Genomic DNA, 19,252 nt, shown 5'->3' with positions numbered 1-19,252 from the left:
GAGCAGGAGCACAGGAGGAACAAAGTACCTACAGTTTTAGCAATGTGTAGCAGGATACTACTGCATGTTCACATTTAAACCATAATTTAGTTTAACTATGGATTGACATAACATGCATACTAGTCCTATATATGTACTTTAAAGTATATCTCACTATATTAAATTCCACTTTTCCTTCTTCTGCTGTGCTTGGGCCACTTATCTGACCTGTTCTACTAGGGGACCACTGAGGGGCACAAATCCACCTCTATAATTCAACACTTCAGTTACCTTCTCCACCTACCAAGTCCTTGGCATGGCGAGCTATAAATCAATTTTTCAAAAGCTTGTTGAACAGACTTTGACTTTTCCAGGCATGGGTTCTTTGGCTCCATGATTTATGAGACACAAATCAGCTCCTGAAATGTTCCATGCTTGGTGCTTAAATTTTCATGAAGTTAAGGGCATGAGGGACATGCAGAGGCTATTTAAAAATGGAAACTTAGGCCTTAAAATGCCTTTATGTTAAAGCACTGGGCATGAAATACATCCTTTTGGTATCCCACTTTGGAACCCTTCATGTATCCAAATATACTGCTGAATTTCAGCAGTGATTCTCTGGGAGATGGCGGAAGCCAAATTTAAATTAGTGCAGCTTTTGGAAGGTAGAATTGGGAATAGATTTTTGGATTTGGGAGAACTATGCCAGGATGCAGACACTGCTTTAGGCACTGCCAACACATGCCAAATCTCGATTGTCAGCAGAAAAGCCCTTTGGGCTGGAAGCATTTCAGTTGTAGATGCTTAAGTAGCTTGGCTATGTAAAATAGTAGTGGGGATATGTTTATGTAAATTCGATAACTGCGGGGGGGAAATTGTCATCATTCCCAAAGCAAAGGCTTATCTGTAACTTGGAAGGAATTCTCAGTGTGGAAACTTTTCCTGATACAGTCAAGTACTTGCATCTCATTCTCTGCTTGTTTGGAAAAACAACAACTAAATAATTGATAAAAAAAGAGATGCTGATCTGCTCTCAGACATCAAGCTAATTTCTTCCAGAGATCATCAAAAACGTAGCCTGAAAATCTAGAAAGGCAGTGAGCAGCATAATGCTACAAATGCTAAACTGAACAAATCTCAAATTTATACATGGCCATATCTACTTGCAGATAACCTGGCATGTGGTCATCTGTTACAAATGCTTAGCCTGGGCTTGATGAGGCAAGTGACCCTCACCTGTTCCAAGCCTCCTCCAGCTGAGGAATCACACACCTCCTCCCAGAGCTAGCGAGCCCCACCTGGCCATCTAGGGAGCTGAGCTGTGGGCCCTTGCCTGACTCAGCCTCCTAGAGTGCCCTTCCTGCTGCTTCCTACACGTCAGAGCCTTCCATGTTCATGAAGGCAGGGGGCTCTCTGGTGATAGGTCCTGCTGCTCTGCTTCCTGTGCACTGACCCCCATCCTCTTGCCATCCTCTGCTGCCCCGTGAGTACTCCCTTCCCTGCCCCCTGCTTGCCCTGGTGTATCCCAGACCCAGCTGTACCCCTCGCAGGGATCCTCCTCTTCCTTGCCCATCGTTCTGCCAGTTCATGGCAATTTAACCCTCCCCTCCACCTTTCCACATTCTGCTTTTCCAGTCTAAAGCAAGTTCCTATATCTCCCACTGTAGGTTTGGTTCTTAGTTCCTGACACTGCTTAGGTTTACTATTAGGAATGAGCTGTATTTCAGACCAGAAATCAAAGAGGCATTGAGTTCTTCAGCACTCCCTATAGTGTGTATGCATTTGATTCAAAGCTCCCATTTTAGTCTTGTTTGCCTGAAATCTAAATGGCTGGTTCATGAACCTTCTCACAGTCTTGTCTATGCCTGCCTGGATTATATATTTTTTGAAGGAAGCTTTTTCTGAAGTCTTATCACCAAAGTAATTTTAGGCCTGAAAGCATTTGGCCGATTAACTACTCTAATGAATCAATTAATGCTTTGATAGCAGATTAGCAACATAGTTCCAATTAACATTCAGTGTGGTTGTATGGGTATGCTCCTTCAGCTGCTAATGGGTGTTAAGACCGATTAATTTTAATTAATTGAATACAAAAGTCACTGGTTAGCATCCCATATATGTAAGAGAAAGATTGTGCTATCCTCTAAGACTGTTGAGTGTAAGTTACAGATAGGTAGCCGTGTTGGTCTGCCATAGTCAAAATAAAAAAATTCCTTCCAGTAGCACCTTAAAGACCAACTAAGTTAGTTCTGTGTATCTGAAGAAGTGTGCATGCACACGAAAGCTCATACCAAGAACTAACTTAGTTGGTCTTTAAGGTGCTACTGGAAGGATTTTTTTTATGTTGAGTGTAAGTTCTCCTGGTTATATCTCTAGTCCTTTCTACTTGCTTGTTACAGTCACTTGTGACATAGAATGCAGTTCTAAACACATTTACTTGCAACCATGTCCTGTTGAGATCAATGACATGCTATGTTTTTACAACTTCATTGCTGTATAAAGTAGCAGCAGTTCTGAGATTTATAACAGTGCTCCTGGGTAAGGGACTGCATTGATGACTTCCACATCCATTACGGTTGCCATATTTCAAAAAGTGAAAATCCAGAGCTTTTTGGTTTTGCCCAAAGTTGTTGAGGTATTTGTTTGTTTGTTTTGCAAAATCCCAATGAGAAAATTGAGTTTCTGAGCTATTTTTAATGAAAATTGTGACATGGGCTGTCATATGTCCGGATTTCCCCAGATATTTCAGCCTGGAAGCTGCTTAAGGGGACTAAACACTGGCTATGTCCAGAAAATTCCGGATGTACGGCAACCCTAACACACATGGGCTCAGAAAGAATCAACCAAAAATATCTATTACCTTGAAGAATCGCATCCTGGAAGCCTTCTAACAAATACCTGTTCTCATGTGTTGGCTGAACCACGACTGTTTGCCAATAAACATTTAGCTGAATGTAGCACTTGGAAAGGGGAACAGTAATGGACATAGACACAGAGATCCACATCTGGGGAGAAAAGCAATAATTTAGTTAATAACAACACCTAGTGAGTTTTGTGGCACCTTAGAAACAAACAGATTTTTATTTTATTCTTTGACATAGGTTTTTATGGCCCAGCAACTTCTTTGCCAGATGCATGGAGTATATCAGTGTTCAGATATATCTGAATTTATATACATAATATGTACAGGGGGGAAAGTAAAGCAATGTGGCCAAAAGGCTATAAACTGCAAGGTGCCTGTGATGTTTCTGTATCAAATGTATACAAGACAAGCCCAGTGACCACTTATGGCAGTAGATATTGGAGATAACACAGCTTTCTAACTTTGTTGTGCTAACTGAAGGCAAAGCCTCGTTCTTTGTTTCTATTTGTTTAGTACTAAACTAACTTACTGATCAATTCTAGTTTGGCAATGGCATGGTAGGGCCTCCTTTGAAGTAGGAATAATGAATAATTTTGGCCTTCTCACTGGTTCCTGAATGTTGTCATTATTGGCCTTTTCTCTTTTTTAGAAGGCTGACGCTATAATACATACACAAACAGTGTAAGTTTCAATACCGATTGCCTCACAGCCACTATGTCTAGCCCAAGTAGAAAATTGTATGTGCAGTCTGAACCCACGGTTTGTTGTACTCTTGCATAATAAATCCCCACAGTTCTACTCATTTGCCTCCAGGGCTATTAGGGCTATTAGGTTCAGGGGCAGACATCCAGAGCCCCCAGTGGCGAGAAGCCTTCCCAACCCCTTCTCAAAGACTCTGCCAACTTGTTTCTCTCTGGGTTCTTATTTTTAAAAAAGTTGCATGAGCACACTGAGTGTAGATAGATAGATAAACTTTATTCGCATTAGCCAATGGCCATAGCAACATAAAACAAGCAATATATACAATTAAAAAGACAACAATGGGTAAAAAGGGCAATCAAATGACCAAGATTATCGTTCAGGCACATTGAGTGTGTTGGTGTGTGTGTGTGTGTGTGTGTGTGTGTGTGTGTGTGTTGGAACGGCTGGTCTCAACTACTAATGTGCATTGGATTTTTGTTTTATTTCTTTTGACATTGTACACTAGATATAATAACAGTTACTATTAAGCAGCTTTTGGATAAGAACCCAGCATGCCCTCTGGCCAGCTGGCGTAAAATTCTTTAAAGGGGGGGGGGGTTCAGTGCTGAATAGTAAATATGTTCTCATCTTCCCAACTTGCTGAGTTGCACCATATACTTACTGTTTGTAAATAGCCAAAGTTCATCCTAATAGATCCCCAATAGATGGCCACCCAGTCTTTGCAAAGAATGACCTACCACCTGCTGAGGTAGTCCATTCCACTGTTGAACAGCTCTTGCCATGAGAAAGCTGCTCCTAAGGTCAACCTGAAATCTCCTTCCCTGCAATTTCAGTCTACTAGTTTTGGTCCTGCCATCTTCTCAGTCTTCTTTATGACAGCCCTTCAGATTTCTGAAGACCATCCTGCCCATGCCTTAACCTAACCTGTTCTTCACGCTAAACATGTCCAGCTCTTTTAATCATTCCTCGTTGCTCTTGGCATTTTCAATTGTGCACTGAGTGAGAAGGGCAGTAGAGAAGGAGTGGAATATGAGAGCACAATGATGCATATTTCCTATTAATAAGCCAAGATACGTTACATCCAAACCTGTGTCTTAGGCCTAGACTAGTTTTGAAGGGGTAAACCTTTATTTGGGCCATGTCATTCAGACTGTAGGTGAGGGCCCACATGATTGAATGTTCTCTATTAAAAACTAACTCCTGCCCATAGAAAACTAGATTTCAGGGAGAAGGCTAGGCTGGAACCTTTCATCCTTAGTTTTCTTTGTGTGCAAGGGCTGATTTATTTTCTGTATTGAGGAGCATTTAGACATGTGAGAGCCCCTAACCTGCAGTCTGAAGTATCACAGTCCAAACAATTGTAGGCTTAATACAGTGAGAACTATGACATAGTACAGGGGAAGGAACCTGTTGCCCTCCAGATACTTCCATCAGCCTCAGCCAGCCTAGACTGTGGCCTGAGATGATGGGAGTTTGTGATCCTCATCCCTGTATATCAACACATTGCCTTCATTAAAATTTCATACCCTGAGAACAAAGAAGTGAAAACCAAGTTTGTTTATTGAGCTTGTTTTTCCTAAATTATCGTTGCAATGATTTTCCTCCCCTGCCACTGTGCGCTTGCTTTTTCCAGGAGGACTTCAGTGCCCAAACAGCAGTTTGCTGCAGGAAACACGCAGCTGCAATGAACATCCATGCACAGTGTATCACTGGCAAACAGGACCTTGGGGCCAGTGTGTAGAGGATGTCTCTGTGTCGGCATTCAATTCTTCTGCAGGCTGGAATGGAGAGGCCACCTGCGCTGTTGGGATGCAAACAAGGAAAGTCATCTGTTTGAGGGTCAACGTGGGACAAGTTGGACCCAAAAAGTAAATATAATAGAAATTCTGGTACTCAAAACCTTGATTGGCCAAACCTCCTAATTATTTGCTCTTTTCACTTTTTCTCTGTGTAGCTCCATTATAACATAGCCTACTAAAATGTGTTTTGTCTGAATTTATAATAAAAATGAATGTAACAATTGGGTTCCAGCTCATGCAATCACAGTGTCTCTCAGAATTGTTCTTTGTTTCCAAATTTGCACAACAGATCATAATGTTTACATTTTGCTGTTTGAATAATGCAAATAATAAGTTAGTGATGGTATATAAGGAGTACAATCTTGTGCAGCAAAAAGAAATATGTTGCTTGATCCCTTGAACCACCATGTTAATCTACTTAATAAGTTTTTAAATAGTAGGAGATGTACGTGAAAGTGTAAATGAGAACCATGTTTTAAACTCTTCTTAATAGGAAGGATTATTGTGATATGACAAGATCAATATTATTGGCGTAACTTTCAAAGTAACAGACTTCCGCTTATATTACTTCAGTTCAATTTGACCTTGAATAAGGTGGAAAGCCATAAACAGAGGAGAGAATGGACGGATATAGCTATAGAGCTATAATCTCAGTAGCTTGCTTTAAAGGCAAGATAGCAACTAAATGCAAATGTATAAACTAGATGAAATCAGGCATCGACATTGAATGACCAAGCCTTTTTATTTATATGTTATTGGTGAGCATTTTAGGATGTTTTTACACTTGTTTTTAATGTTTTTGTTTTTCTTTGAGTTCACCTTTCTGGAAAAAAGTGGCTAATAATATATTAAATAAATAATATGGGTCATTAAAGCATGGTCAGATGACCAGCTGTGGTAGGGACAAGACAATAGATCCACCATATGATGTAAATTTTGTTCAAAGTTTTGATAATCAGTGACACATGGTGAAATTGCAGCTCACTTCCTGGATGGTGAGGGTGTCATGTGTTTCCTAGGAGCTGATTAGATGTGGATTCCTCTTCCTAATCATGCACAAAAAAAGAAGAAGAGTTCTGATTTCAGATAAAAAATTTCTACCATGGCATAGCTAGTTCGTGTGTGTTTGTTTGTGTGTGTGTACATATGCACACATATAATTTCATCCAAGCTCCTGGTCATCACAGAACAAGGAATCACCCACACTCAGTTATGTGATAGGTTTGGTGATATGACAAATTATACAACTTTAGTATTGCTAAAATATACATAGGGAGCAGAATTCCTTTGGTACCTCCCTGTGATAACTGAAAATGAGGTGGACTAGCTCTCTTGTCATCATTCAGCCTTTGTGGCTTTCAGTGGAAAGACTGTTGGGATGCAAAGAAAGTAATCTGTAAGGGAAGTTCAAAGTGGGGGAAATGAACAGTGTATATGGGCCATTCCCCCAATACTGGTTCTCCTGAACTCCTTCTTGATTGGGTCCCTGCATTTAATGTGGCCTACCACTTACTTTTCATTCTGTCCTTTGTCCTATCCTTTGTCACTGCCCATTTTAGGTGTCCTGAAAGCCTTCGTCCTGAGACCGTTAGACCTTGCTTGCTACCCTGTAGGAAAGACTGCATTGTGACACCTTACAGCGATTGGACACCATGCCCTTCATCATGTCAAGAAGGTAATTGTAAAAACCAAAAAGAGGGTGGGAAGGGGGCAGGCGTCTGGGGAAGAAGGACTTTGGCAAACCCAATCGCCCTTGAATCCAATGTTTTTAGACTATACACAATTTTGGCTTTAGGCACGATCCGCAGAATGTAACCCTTGTTTAAAAACTTGGGTGAATATTCAAAAATGTTGAGTGAATGGCTTTTGTCCCTGTACCAAACTGTAACGAAGTTTCCACCTTGGAAGATTTCAGTGAGACACAAAACAATTTCAATCTCCTCTGAATTGTGTCCACTCAGTCACCAATGTTTATTTAAAAGAAGCTCGATTCACCATGGTTACTGTGTGGTGCTCATCAGATTTGGATTACAAATATTTAAATATAGATTTGGGCCCAAGGCAAATTGAGGCCTCCACCTTGTGGTGGGGCCTCTACCAAGACTACCTTTCTCCTTTTTGCTGCATTGGACTCTTTACAGTTCCTTTATCACATGATATGGGAGGAATAGCCCTCTTGCCCAGTGCTACTTTTCTAGAAAAAGAAAAATCACCATGAATCCTTGTTCTCTCATAATGGCAATGGCGCCCACCTGATAGATGCTAGAACTGAGTTCTAGCAAGTTCCAGCTGGGAAAAAACCCTGCTCTTGCTTACTGTGAGGAAAGAAATAGTACTGATAGCATACATAGCAGGAGAACCCTAATGACTTCTGTATAACTGTGGGCAGAAGGAGAGAGAGCAAAATATCATTGGCAGGCGTGGGATACCCCTGTCCCTTAATTCGGCATTCATGCCTTCAAAACTTCCCAAACAATGAAGCCTTCAGAGAAGTCTCTGCACAGATGGACTCCATAAATGAGCAGGAGATCAAACGTATTTAAGGATCGCCTGGATCAAGCTGTTGTATGTTACTCTGTGCAACGGTTGCTATGCTTAGTTAGGTTTCCTTTTTTTTATTATTCAATAATATCTTATTCCTTCCTTTTGCTTTCCTTTACCTTATATGATCTCAGAGTGGGTTACTTTGTACAATCACATCTGAGCAATACAGCAAGTGCATGCTTCTAATTTTAGAGCTAGCTACCTTATCTCAGAATCCCACAAAATGTTGGGAAAGGAGGTGCATCCTCAAACCATCCTCAAACCATCCTCCAAGATACACAGGGATGGAGCAAGGTGCAAATGAAATGCCACTACAGGAAAGGCCCTGTCTCATGTCACTGAAGAATGAACTTCACTTTATGCAGGCACCAAAAGAAGGGGCTCCCCTGTAGATCTCAGTACATGAGCAGACTGGTACAGAGAGGAATGCTGCTTCATATATTTGGGTGTTTAGAGCTTTATAAGTTAGCATGAATGCTTTGAATTGGATTTAGTAGCATATAAGCAACCTGTTCAGGTTCTAGAGAACCAATGTAACATGCCTCCAAAAAGCTAAGCCAGTCAATATACTTGCTGCTATATTCTGCAATAGCCAGTGCTAACTTATAAAGCTTCTGAACTACCTTCAGAGGTAGTCCTGTATACAGCACATTACAGTAATTTAGCCAGGAGGTACCAGAACATGGATTAGTGTAGCAAGGTTATCATAGTCTATGAACGGTTGGTTTGGCAAAGCAGCCATAGCTACTCATAGGTGCTTCACATCATTGATGACACTTGGAGCTCCAATAAAAAAGGTGGATTACCCTCCAGACGATGTACCTGCTCTTTCCGCTAAGTGCAGCCCCATATAAAGCACGCAATTTGCCCAGTTCCTGGATCCACAGCCAATTCCTAGATTCCTGGATTTTGCTGGGATTCAGCATGACTTTATTGGTCAATATCACAGCAGTCTAGCACTTGCACAGCCTGTTTTGATGACACAGAAATAGAATTGAGTGTCACCTGCATATTGATAATATTGTACCCCAAATCCTCCAATGACCTCTCCCAGAAGCTCAATATAAACGTTGAAGAGCATCTTTGTTTGTAGCCTGCCCAGCCTGAGGGCTTGAAGTACAAAACAGCGCTTAGTAACAACATGGAAAAATTAATTTAAAACATACATATCACTCACCTTCTGGCATAAGCCTGGCCATCAAAACCATCCTGTTTTGATGTGCACAGGTGTGGTGCAAAGCCATCATTGCAACAATGTTTTCACAATTTGTTTTCTTTCTGCCCTACTCTGCCTTTCTTTAATTCTCTGTGTTCTGGGCAATATCTTTGTTGGTCCCTTTTGACTTTTTTGACCTTTTGATTAGAAATCCAACAGACAGGGGCCTCTTGCATTAGTAGGTCCAAAAGTTTAAAACGATGGGTCTATATATTTTTCCTATGAGCTCACCATGCATTTGTGACTTGAGCTTCTAGGAGGGCCACATTTAAATGAACGGAGAGTTTGTTATATAGCAGTATTTGATGAATTGCACTTTAGGCACATGGTCCAGAGGTGCCGGTGGCTTCTGCCCTCCTTATAAGCCATTAAAAAAATGCTTGAGCAAAGGTTTCCTTACTTTTATGCTTTCCTTTTGCCTATTTTCTTGAAAGATGGGAATAAGAAAAGAGAGTGGTGCTAGTGGTTTCTTTTAAGGTTTTGGTTTGAACCAACAACTACACGCAAATTATAAGTATCTTATTTTAGCACATACTGCCAGATGTTTAATGCTTACTGCATTCTGTAGCAATTCCACATCCTGCGTTGTAATTATAGTTACAGAACATTCCCCCCCCCTACTGACTTAACGTTGCCCAGATATTTCTGCCTTATCCCTTTTTCTCTTTTTGAGCTTAGCGGGAAGCATTCATCTTAATATGCACGATCATAGCTGCAGTCAATAATTTAATACCTCGTTCATGTGTGTTAATCCTCCTGTGGCGTAGGGTGCTTACTCATTGCCACCTACTTTCAAAAGGCAGGGGATTGTTGCCCTGAAAAGATACCCTTTATAGTTCACAGCTAATGCTCTGTGCTGGGGTTGGGGGGGCGGAGACAAATACAAAGTCACTTTTACTGTTGTTCTAGTTGCTGATTAGAGTATTCCCCAACTAATAAAGGATTAGACAGATTAAACTTGTAACCTTTTGAGGGAATAAAGAGCATGTGGAGCCTGGGAGGTTTAATATGATGGGAGGGAGAGAAACTGAGCACACTCCTTTCAACAGGACAAATACAACATAATATACAGTGTGGCACATCTGTTGTTCTCTGGTAGCAGTGTGGCTCTTTCCTTCCTTCTTTCTTTTTTCTTTTTTTAAAAAAACCCTACATACTAAAATGTGTAAACTGGAGGGGGAAATAGCATGCCAGTAAACATAATGAATCAGTCCAATTTGTTCAAGATTGCAATCACATAGCAGCGGAGAGGAAAAATAAATCTATCTAACATGCGACAATTGCAGCCTTAATTTGAATCAGTAAGTTTTCAATGCTTTTCTAATGCTGCTGCAATGAATTTTGCTGTTCTAAATGTAACGTATTTATTTATTTAAGAGTTTTCTTACCTGCCCTTCATTGCAAGGTCCCAGGGTCGTTTACAACCATATAATCATACAATATTAAAATCCAATAAACCAATTCCTACTCTACTCTGAGCAGATAATAGATAATTGTACCTAATTCATATGCCAGTTCCAAATTTGGGTTTTTCAATTCCTTACTTATATGGTTTGTCAAGGCCAGAATTGTATTGATTCAGTAATTAGTTTTTTTTAAAATTAGATTTTCAATTATGTAATAAAGAGAATATATATACACAACAAACAAACAAATGGAATAATACAACTATAACACACACACCAAATGAACTGGGTGTGAGATCAAGAGCTTACTGAGATACAATCAAGTAGAAGAAAAGGGGAAGTCCATCTCCACTGAGATGAAGAAGAAAAGTCTTACGGCAGCCATATATTTTTGGTTGTTATATAGGACTGTACTATTGATTCAGTAGTTGGCTGATATTTCAGTTTGTGTTGCTTTTATATTACAAATCCTTCGAAAAAGCTTGCATGTCTGAATTTTTTGAAGATGCATATAGAATTTTTGAGCTCTGAGGAAAATACATTGATGCCACCACTATATTGAGATTGCCTTAATTCGCCAAACTTTCATGTATGTACAAATACATTTCAAGACGCTATATTCCTCTTCATGTACACGGCAGAAAGCTTGAAGGTTTTAACCAGCTGCTAATCTATTCCATACAGTGTATTTACGCAGGTGGCGCTGTGGTCTAAACCACAAAGCCTAGGGCTTGCCGATCGGAAGGTTGGTGGTTCGAATCCCCGTGACGGGGTGAGCTCCCGTTGCTCGGTCCCAGCTCCTGCCCACCTAGCAGTTCAAAATCACGTCAAAGTGCAAGTAGATAAGTAGGTACCGCTCTGGCGGGAAGGTAAATGGTGTTTCTGTGCTCTGCTCTGGTTCACCAGAAGCAGCTTAGTCATTCTGGCCACATGACCCGGAAGCTGTCTGCGGACAAACACCAGCTCCCTCAGCCTATAGAGCAAGATGAGTGCCGCAACCCCAGAGTCGTCCACGACTGGACCTAATGGTTGGGGTAAATTTACCTTTACCTAATCTATTCTATACAGTGTATTTATGCAGCTATTTACTGTGATCTCAACATGATTGTTCAACTTGTGTGTGTGGTGTGAGGAGAGTAAAGTGCACTGTATGTTCATTTACAGGGGATAGGAAAGTGACAAAACAATCTCGGCATCGAGTGATCTTGCAACTCCCTGCGAATGGTGGCCGAGACTGCCCAGATACTTTGTATGAAGAAAAAGATTGTGAAGCTCCTCCTGTCTGCTTGTTTTTCAGGTGATGCTCTTAACTTTTATCAGTGTAGAGTTTCTGTCAAAAAATAACTTGTTTTTGTGAGATTTGTATGTATTCAGGAAGGGAGGGAATTTGTCTTCTTCTATGAGGAATCTACCTCAAATGTTTTGTACTCCAGAGCTTCCTACTTCCAGTTTTTGTATATTACGTTTCAGCAAAAAAAAATTGGCCTATTTTTACAGAGGCATTGTAAAGATTACTATGTGTGTTGCGTAAGTAATATTTAGCAAGCATTATTAGCATTATCAATGCTATTTGGGTTCTTTGGGAGAATGTGTGGAACCATAACAACACTACACCATCTAGGTCTCTTGTGGGCAGAGTCTCTGACAGGTGGAGGTGGCTGTTGCTATCTTTGTAGCAAAACATTAGCAGAAAGCAGCCAAGCCACAAAGGAGCTTTCTGAGCTTTAGCATTAATTCCTTCTCCCCATAATGGGATATTGCCTGAGTTTCACAGGCAATTTGTCATCTTAATTTAGCAATACAAAAATGGCTTGTTCAGACAGTAACATGCTCCGACTGCTTTCAAATGCCACGATTACCTCATTTGCAAACCGTTGGTGAATTCATCCCATTGTGTCTGATAATATCACTCATAGAATAAGGATGATAGGTCAGACATCTTTTTAATGTGGTGTAAATATTGTGATGGCCAATCTTGGAGCCAGAGGAACGTTTTCACTTTGGGGGCTGGAAATAAAATCCATGGCCAAATCAGGTGATGGTGTTATTAGTGATTTCCACTGTCGTTGAAATAGTAGTGGCTATTTCCTGTGGCTTTCCCACAGAGAGAAGGTTAAGAGAATAGCGGTAGTGACACCCAGATAGAATATAAGGAGAATTTGTTTATGAAGAATGGTTCATCTAATTCTGGTCTTTCTGTTGTGCTGGGCGTATGCACACAATCCATCCATCTTCATGACATATATAGGCGATGCAGGTCCAGTACACAGCTGAGGGCAATATGTTACCTCACACCGCATTATCTTTTATGAGGGAGTTCCATACTGAAAGTGGAAGCATGTCCCATTCAAATTTGCTGAGCAAGTGCCCACTTCCTTGGCAGCTTTGAGTTCCAAATGGGATTTGCCATCATCATTGCATTGTGTGCTTTTTGTTAAGAGTTTCTTGTGTTTCTTGTGTAAATGTGTTTATATTGTGATGTAAATGTGTCATAGGTCACTTGGAGGCAGTTAACAACAAGTTATCGCCATCAGTTTATTCGTATGCTACTTTCTTACAACATTGTGTCTGAAACAGGTCACAACAAATCGAATGGACAGCAATAGCCATTCAGAAAATTTAGGGTTTTGTGCAGCTAAGTATTCCTCAAAGCAGATCCACTGAAATTAATGGAGCCACGTTTGTGATGTCCATTTATTTCAGTCGGTCTGCTCTGAGTAGGACTAGCATTGAGTGCAAGCCATAATAAGAACAAGTGCAAATAATCATAATGGGTTGTAACCAACGTCTTAGAGTAGACCCATTGAAAATAGTGGATATGATGAATTTAGATACATTAATTTCAGTGGGTGTGCTTTTAATATGACTTAGTTGGACACTAGCCAAAGTAAATATGTCAATACACCATTTTAAAAAATCAGTCCATATGACACTATATAAAACAGTGCAAATGCACTAATCCAGTCTTAAAGCTGAACAGGAGAGAGAATAGAAATGAATACAGAAATAAAAATAGTAGTGTACAAGGCAAAACAGAATCATCTCCATTTCACAAGGTATTCCATGAAGGTTCAATACAGTTAACTTACACTCATTAGATGGCAGCCTCTTGTGGCAGTCCTCCCCCCTGCAGATCTTCTCTCAGTTCATTCCCAGTCTCTCACAGCACATGGAAGCTCCTGTTCAGAAAGTGGCCGCTTATCTGGTCTGGAAGTAGGTGGCGGTTGTGGCCCAGTGTAGCAGCCCCTCAAACATCAAGGGAGCGAAATGACTTTGCCATGGTGGCTGGCCTTTGGAATGCCTCCCCAGCCGGCCGCCATCTTGAAGTTTGAAATTAGCCTATCAGGGGCAAGCTGAGGGGTAGAGCCTGGGTGGCAGACCAGGGTGGAGAAGTCCTCACTCTGATCCAATTCCTCTATCCACCTGTCCCTGTTGAAATGTCCTTCCTGTGATTTTACTTGACAGTGCAATATAAATAAAGGTTATTAAAGCATGGGGTTACCTTGGTCCTCTACCAGAGACATACACTTAAAATCCATTAGGAGATTGTAGAATATCTATTTGATGGTTCCTTGAGAATGTAATTGCAGGACTTGAGGCGGCCAAAAATACACTCCAAATGTTGGGGATAATTTATTTTCTCTTGCCATTATTGTTTCCTAGGTTTATTCTAAATTTATGGCGGTTTACTCTAGCAGTAACTTCAGCAGTAAAGTTCTCCATTTTGTTTTGTGCAGATACACTAAACATGAACAGTAGTTTATTTCCCATTTGGTTAGCAGTGCAAACTATACGAAAGAGAATTACTTGACTCTTGTTTCGGTTCAAGAACAAGTATATAAAAAGCAAGTCACATTTATTTTTTGTAGAGCAGGCTGAGCTACTTCTAGCTAGACCATCAGTGCTTGTTACTGAAGCAACCAAATTATAGCAGCCATGACCATAATCATTTCACTCCAAACAATTCAAGTCTATTGGAATGGCTGATGGAACAAGACGGCGAATATCCAATATGGAAAATAATACAAAGGACTTTTCATGGTGCAATATCTATATACAGTGGTTCTCTCTGTATAGATACTGCACTGTGAAAAGCCCTATGTATTATGTCTTAAATTTGATGTGAAAATATGTTGGAAATGGTGGATACTCTGGATAATTCCAGACATGCTTTAAATACAGGAACTTGGAATGATGACCTGTCTTTTTTTGTTAAAGCTGTTGAGCAGCACCAAGCATATAGTTATGAGTAGCCCTTTCGTGTGAAATGTATATTTATGAGTCAGGTACCCATAGGTATTTGAATAAATATACAGAAGGCAATAAATTATTGAGTAGAACAGGTGCCTAAATAATTCTGTAAGCCTTCATTTTGGTTATTTAACTGTGGCTTCCCTTCCATTTTGTTATTCAGTGACAGTGAATTCATATTGAACTGGACCAGCATTTTCCAAGTCAATATGTGGAAGAACTTTTAGAAAAGCAAAACCCTATAATTAAAATGACCTCCATAGACAAGCACAGTAGAAAGGCTTTTTCACTAAAGCAAATTTAGAGCGTCAAAAATAGCCTAGATGCACATATTTTATCTGATGCAGTTCTGCATAACTCAATTGCAAGATAAATTCCAAAATGGTTTATGTGGCACTTGTCCTGCCGACAGAATTACTAAAGGTTTTTGTGAATTTATGGCTTAAATAGCACTGATAATGCATGATCAGTGACAAAAATGTTGCTCGTTTCTTCCGAAATCTAAGGGAGGTGATAAACCCGGGCTGAACGTTTCAGACTGCAAGTGGGAAGTCATACTCCCACTTCCTTATAAAAAGTAATATTCTGGATTTTAAAAAGGTCCCTGAACAAAATGATATGTCACATAGAAGGCTGTGATTGTCTCCAACCACAGTCTGAAGAAGCACAACCTAGATGTAAGTTTGCTTCGTAAACTTTAGTACCTCACTGAGAACTAGTGTCCCAGATTTGATTTACATGTTACATTTCTACATGCATCCATGATATGGGAACATAGGAAGTTGTCTTATACTGATTCAGGTAGGACTGGCTCCCAGCTTTAACTGGTGATGCCAGGGATTGAACCTAGCACCTTCTGTTTGAAAGGCAAATGCTCTGCTACTGAGCTATGCCCCTTTCCTAAACATAACATATACCCACAGGTAGATGCAGCTGGGAGCCAAAATTGATCAGTATATGCTTTGTTAAGCATATACGAAAGAGTAGAAAATTTGGTCTATAACCAAGCAGTTTATATGGCAGACTGAACTACAAATACCATAATCCATAGCCATTCTCCAAGCTTGCTGGGGTTGATGGATGTTGTGACTCAGTGACATCGGTGGGGGACATGGAAGGTTGCCCATATTGTTTTGTACAGGGATTATTTTTAAAAAATATATCTGGAAGATTATTTAGCCACATGTGAGGATAGGAATGCTTTCTAACCTTGTTTGCATCACTTCTTTGCCTAGTCTAGGACATAGAGCAGGTTTATAAACATTGGTAATGCAAATATTTTGTTGTAGGTGTCACCTGCAAGAAAATGGTCTTTGAAGTATATTTCTTCAGATATGAGTACAAGCGGCAGCTAAAAATATGTAGATTACCCTCAACTTTTAGTTAAGGGAACAGCAATTTTAGAGTGAAGAAAATTGAGGGGACAGAAGGTGGCAAGGAGGAGAACAGATTGGTCTTAATATTGTGCTATTTGCACATTTGCTCATCTAAAGCTCTGACAAATGGCTTGCATTCACACGGTATTTTTCTGCTATAGATGGAAGACGCATAAATGGCGCAGGTGTCAACTCGCACCATGGAATGTTCGTCAAGGCAGCCCCGGTGCTCAGGAGACATGTGGGCCCGGTCTACAAGCAAGAGGTTAGATAATTGTCACTGTAATTTATGCTATCAATCATTAACACAGTTAATTATCACAATAGATTATCACTGTGCTCTATCACAACCTCATGTGGATTCCTGACACCCCTGTCCGCTGCAAGTGCTAAGAGTTTTAGACTTTGTAAAATCAACAGCAGTAACAAATCAGGCATTAGCATGACGTTGTTGAAAACCAGGGAGGTACCCCAGGGTGTCTTGTCTTCACAGAACTGTTGAACTGGAGTTATTAACATGATATTGTGTGAAAGGTATTGGAGTTACTCAAATAATTAACATCTGAAATCACTGACCTGAGATAAAGTTTTTAGAACATTTGATATTGTTGTGTCCTCTGCCTGAGCTCCTTTAGGAGGAAGAGCAGGATATAAATTGAAATAAAATTCATCATCCTCATAATTTCACTGCAAGTGAAGTATTGTCTATTGTGTAAATGTGATATGCACAGATTCTTATCCTGCAGTTCTTTTCATCCTTGCTCTTCTAAGAAGCTGGGATTCATCCATATTATTTGAGAGAGATAATCAGGGTTATGTGTACACACCTTAAGAAAAGAAAAGAAAAGAAAAAGTGGACATTTTGAATACTGTGCCCTGTCCAATATATGTCAGTTTTGCAAATGTGTATATATTTTGACCAATTTGCTCCGGGTTTTGCAAAGAAAGAAGAGTAAACAATGCAATGTTGTGAATTGTATGCATGCAGACCTGTGCTGCTGCCACTGGCAACCTTGGCATTTGCCCCACTTTGCTGGGTTAGCACCATAGCTGCAATAGTGCTGATGGTGACATGGGATGAGCATACCTCAGCCGTGCATATTTGGCTATGGTGCTGTTTATCATGGACAAACTGGAAATGAAATAAAGATGCACAAGAGCAGCAATGGGTAAAGCACATAAGGAAGAGGCTGCACTTGCCAGCTCACAGACATTATTAGAACAAACCCATGCCTTGAGTTTATCATTAAAGCCTAATATATTAGCATTTTTTCAGCTTTTTTAACACACACTGAGCTTGTGTGGCTGCAAAAGTGCCATCATGAATCAGAAATTTAGCAGAAGGAGTCCTCCTCCAATACAGCTTTGATTCTAGCTGTCCTGTGTAATTGAGCTTTTATTGCAAATCACGCCTGTGTAAAATGAACATGTCACAACTTTAGACTGGGGCCAATTTTCTTTGGCTTTTTGTCTGCAAGAGCATGTCTTTATTTTATTTTTTAATCAACTGTTTCCTCCCCCCTTCTCCTATTTATATAGCTGAGCATAGAAACAGCAAAATAAAACAAATTTTACCCAATGCCAAAGATTGTTATTTAAAGATGATCACCATATTGTGGGAAAGCACTGTGCATCTGCAATCAGGCGAGGGAAATTTCTAAAAAAAAGGGAAAAAGCCTTGATAATGGAGGCTCAAGAAGCACTGTTAAGAAGCGCAGCATGAAAATTTGGACTAAAAATGAAATTGCGTGAGCGAGAGCTCTTACCCGGATTCTGACCTTTTTCAAAAGGCTTAGCTAACTTTTAAATCTTACGTCTCTAAAGCCACACATCTTCTCAAGAAGAAGAAATAAATAGACTGATGTTTGGTTTTCTTGTAAGAGACGGTCGGAAAAAGCACAGTGGAAACGAAGTACAATGCTGTGTAGAGCATGCTTAGCTCTCCCTTGACACAGCGACTCTACAACATTTCATGCCTGACCTACAAAAGCCTTGCTATTTTGGTCAAGAACCTCTCTAGGGTGGAGGAATGACAATTGTGCCAGAGCCTCTCCTCTGTTTCATTTCTTATGTAATGACCCAACACAGAGGCTTGAGCGCAAAAGGTCATTTCACTTGAATTAAAATATTTTTACTCTCTCGGAGCAGTGAAAAGCTAGTGCCTATCTGCCTCACTCTTGTCCTGAACATTTAGAATTTTAACATATATTTCTGAAAACCTATGCAGCTGTCTCGGCACCATATTTCCTGTTTGCTCTTGGGAGAGTATTACATACAGAGAAGAGAAGCTATTATTTGGTTGGGAAAACTGTCAGTTCGAAGGAAGTGTGAAGCCTTAGGGGCAAAGCTACATGTTCTTTCTCAGCCCTGTGTTTTTAAAGCCAGGCCCCTGCTTTTGCAATGAAAATTGAGCCCAGGGGACCATGATTTGCAATGGCAATTTTGGGGGAGGAATACAGTTTTGTGTGATGGCTTTCCTTCATAACTCCACCATACCAGCTTTCTCTCCTTGCACCCCAATCCAGGCTAGATCTGTGTTTGCAACAGAAACATGGGTCCAGAATAAAGCTTGCTAGCTAACAGGACCAGTGGTCCAGAATGATGGGAATTGTAGTCCCAAAACATCTGGAGGGCCAAGTTTGCCTATGCCTGGCTTGGAGACAATGCGGTTGGTGGAATAGTGTTGGGGAATGGTTGTTGAGGAAAGGGTGAAGTTCCCATCTCTCTCTTGTACCCAGAGTTGAAAGTTTGGGAGTGCATGAGTTGTGAAGGCCCATTTTTGATCTCCCCCCTGCGGCATTTCTAGTTTGCTGGTGATAAACATGAACAAATTGTGTTGGTACAGCACTGATAATGTCTCTTGGCTGCTTGGAAGGAGGATAGAGAAGGATGTGTCAGCGTGGGTAGAACGTACTTATTGTACAAAGGTAAACTTTGCATAGTGCTTTGTCCACTTTTGCCTGGCATGTTTTTGCAAGAGTAGATGTGTGCAGTGAAAGGAACAATGGACTCATAAAGTATTGCCGTTGAACATAAGAGAGATTGATAGAGGTAATGAATGAAATTATTTATATATGGCTGTAATCAGACAGCATGGCCCATCACAAAGAGTTAAA

At 40.4% G+C, this 19,252-nt stretch overlaps 1 protein-coding gene across 14 annotated transcripts in view; it reads left to right on the top strand.

The window, feature by feature from the left end:
* THSD7A (thrombospondin type 1 domain containing 7A) overlaps positions 1 to 19,252 on the top strand; it is a 269,706-nt gene that overhangs the window by 182,322 nt on the left and 68,132 nt on the right. For all 14 annotated transcript variants that reach the window (XM_083467766.1, XM_083467769.1, XM_083467767.1 and 11 more), the window contains 4 exons: positions 5,178 to 5,412; positions 6,903 to 7,018; positions 11,674 to 11,806; positions 16,298 to 16,401. In XM_083467766.1, the coding sequence (XP_083323892.1) occupies positions 5,178 to 5,412; positions 6,903 to 7,018; positions 11,674 to 11,806; positions 16,298 to 16,401 (588 nt within the window). The remainder of the gene's footprint in view (positions 1 to 5,177; positions 5,413 to 6,902; positions 7,019 to 11,673; positions 11,807 to 16,297; positions 16,402 to 19,252) is intronic.

The sequence above is a fragment of the Podarcis liolepis genome (genome assembly GCF_965112155.1).
Source record: "Podarcis liolepis genome assembly, chromosome: 12".
Lineage (NCBI taxonomy): Eukaryota > Metazoa > Chordata > Lepidosauria > Squamata > Lacertidae > Podarcis > Podarcis liolepis.
Note: the sequence above shows the minus strand (reverse complement) of the source record. Positions and strands in the feature narration are given on the sequence as shown.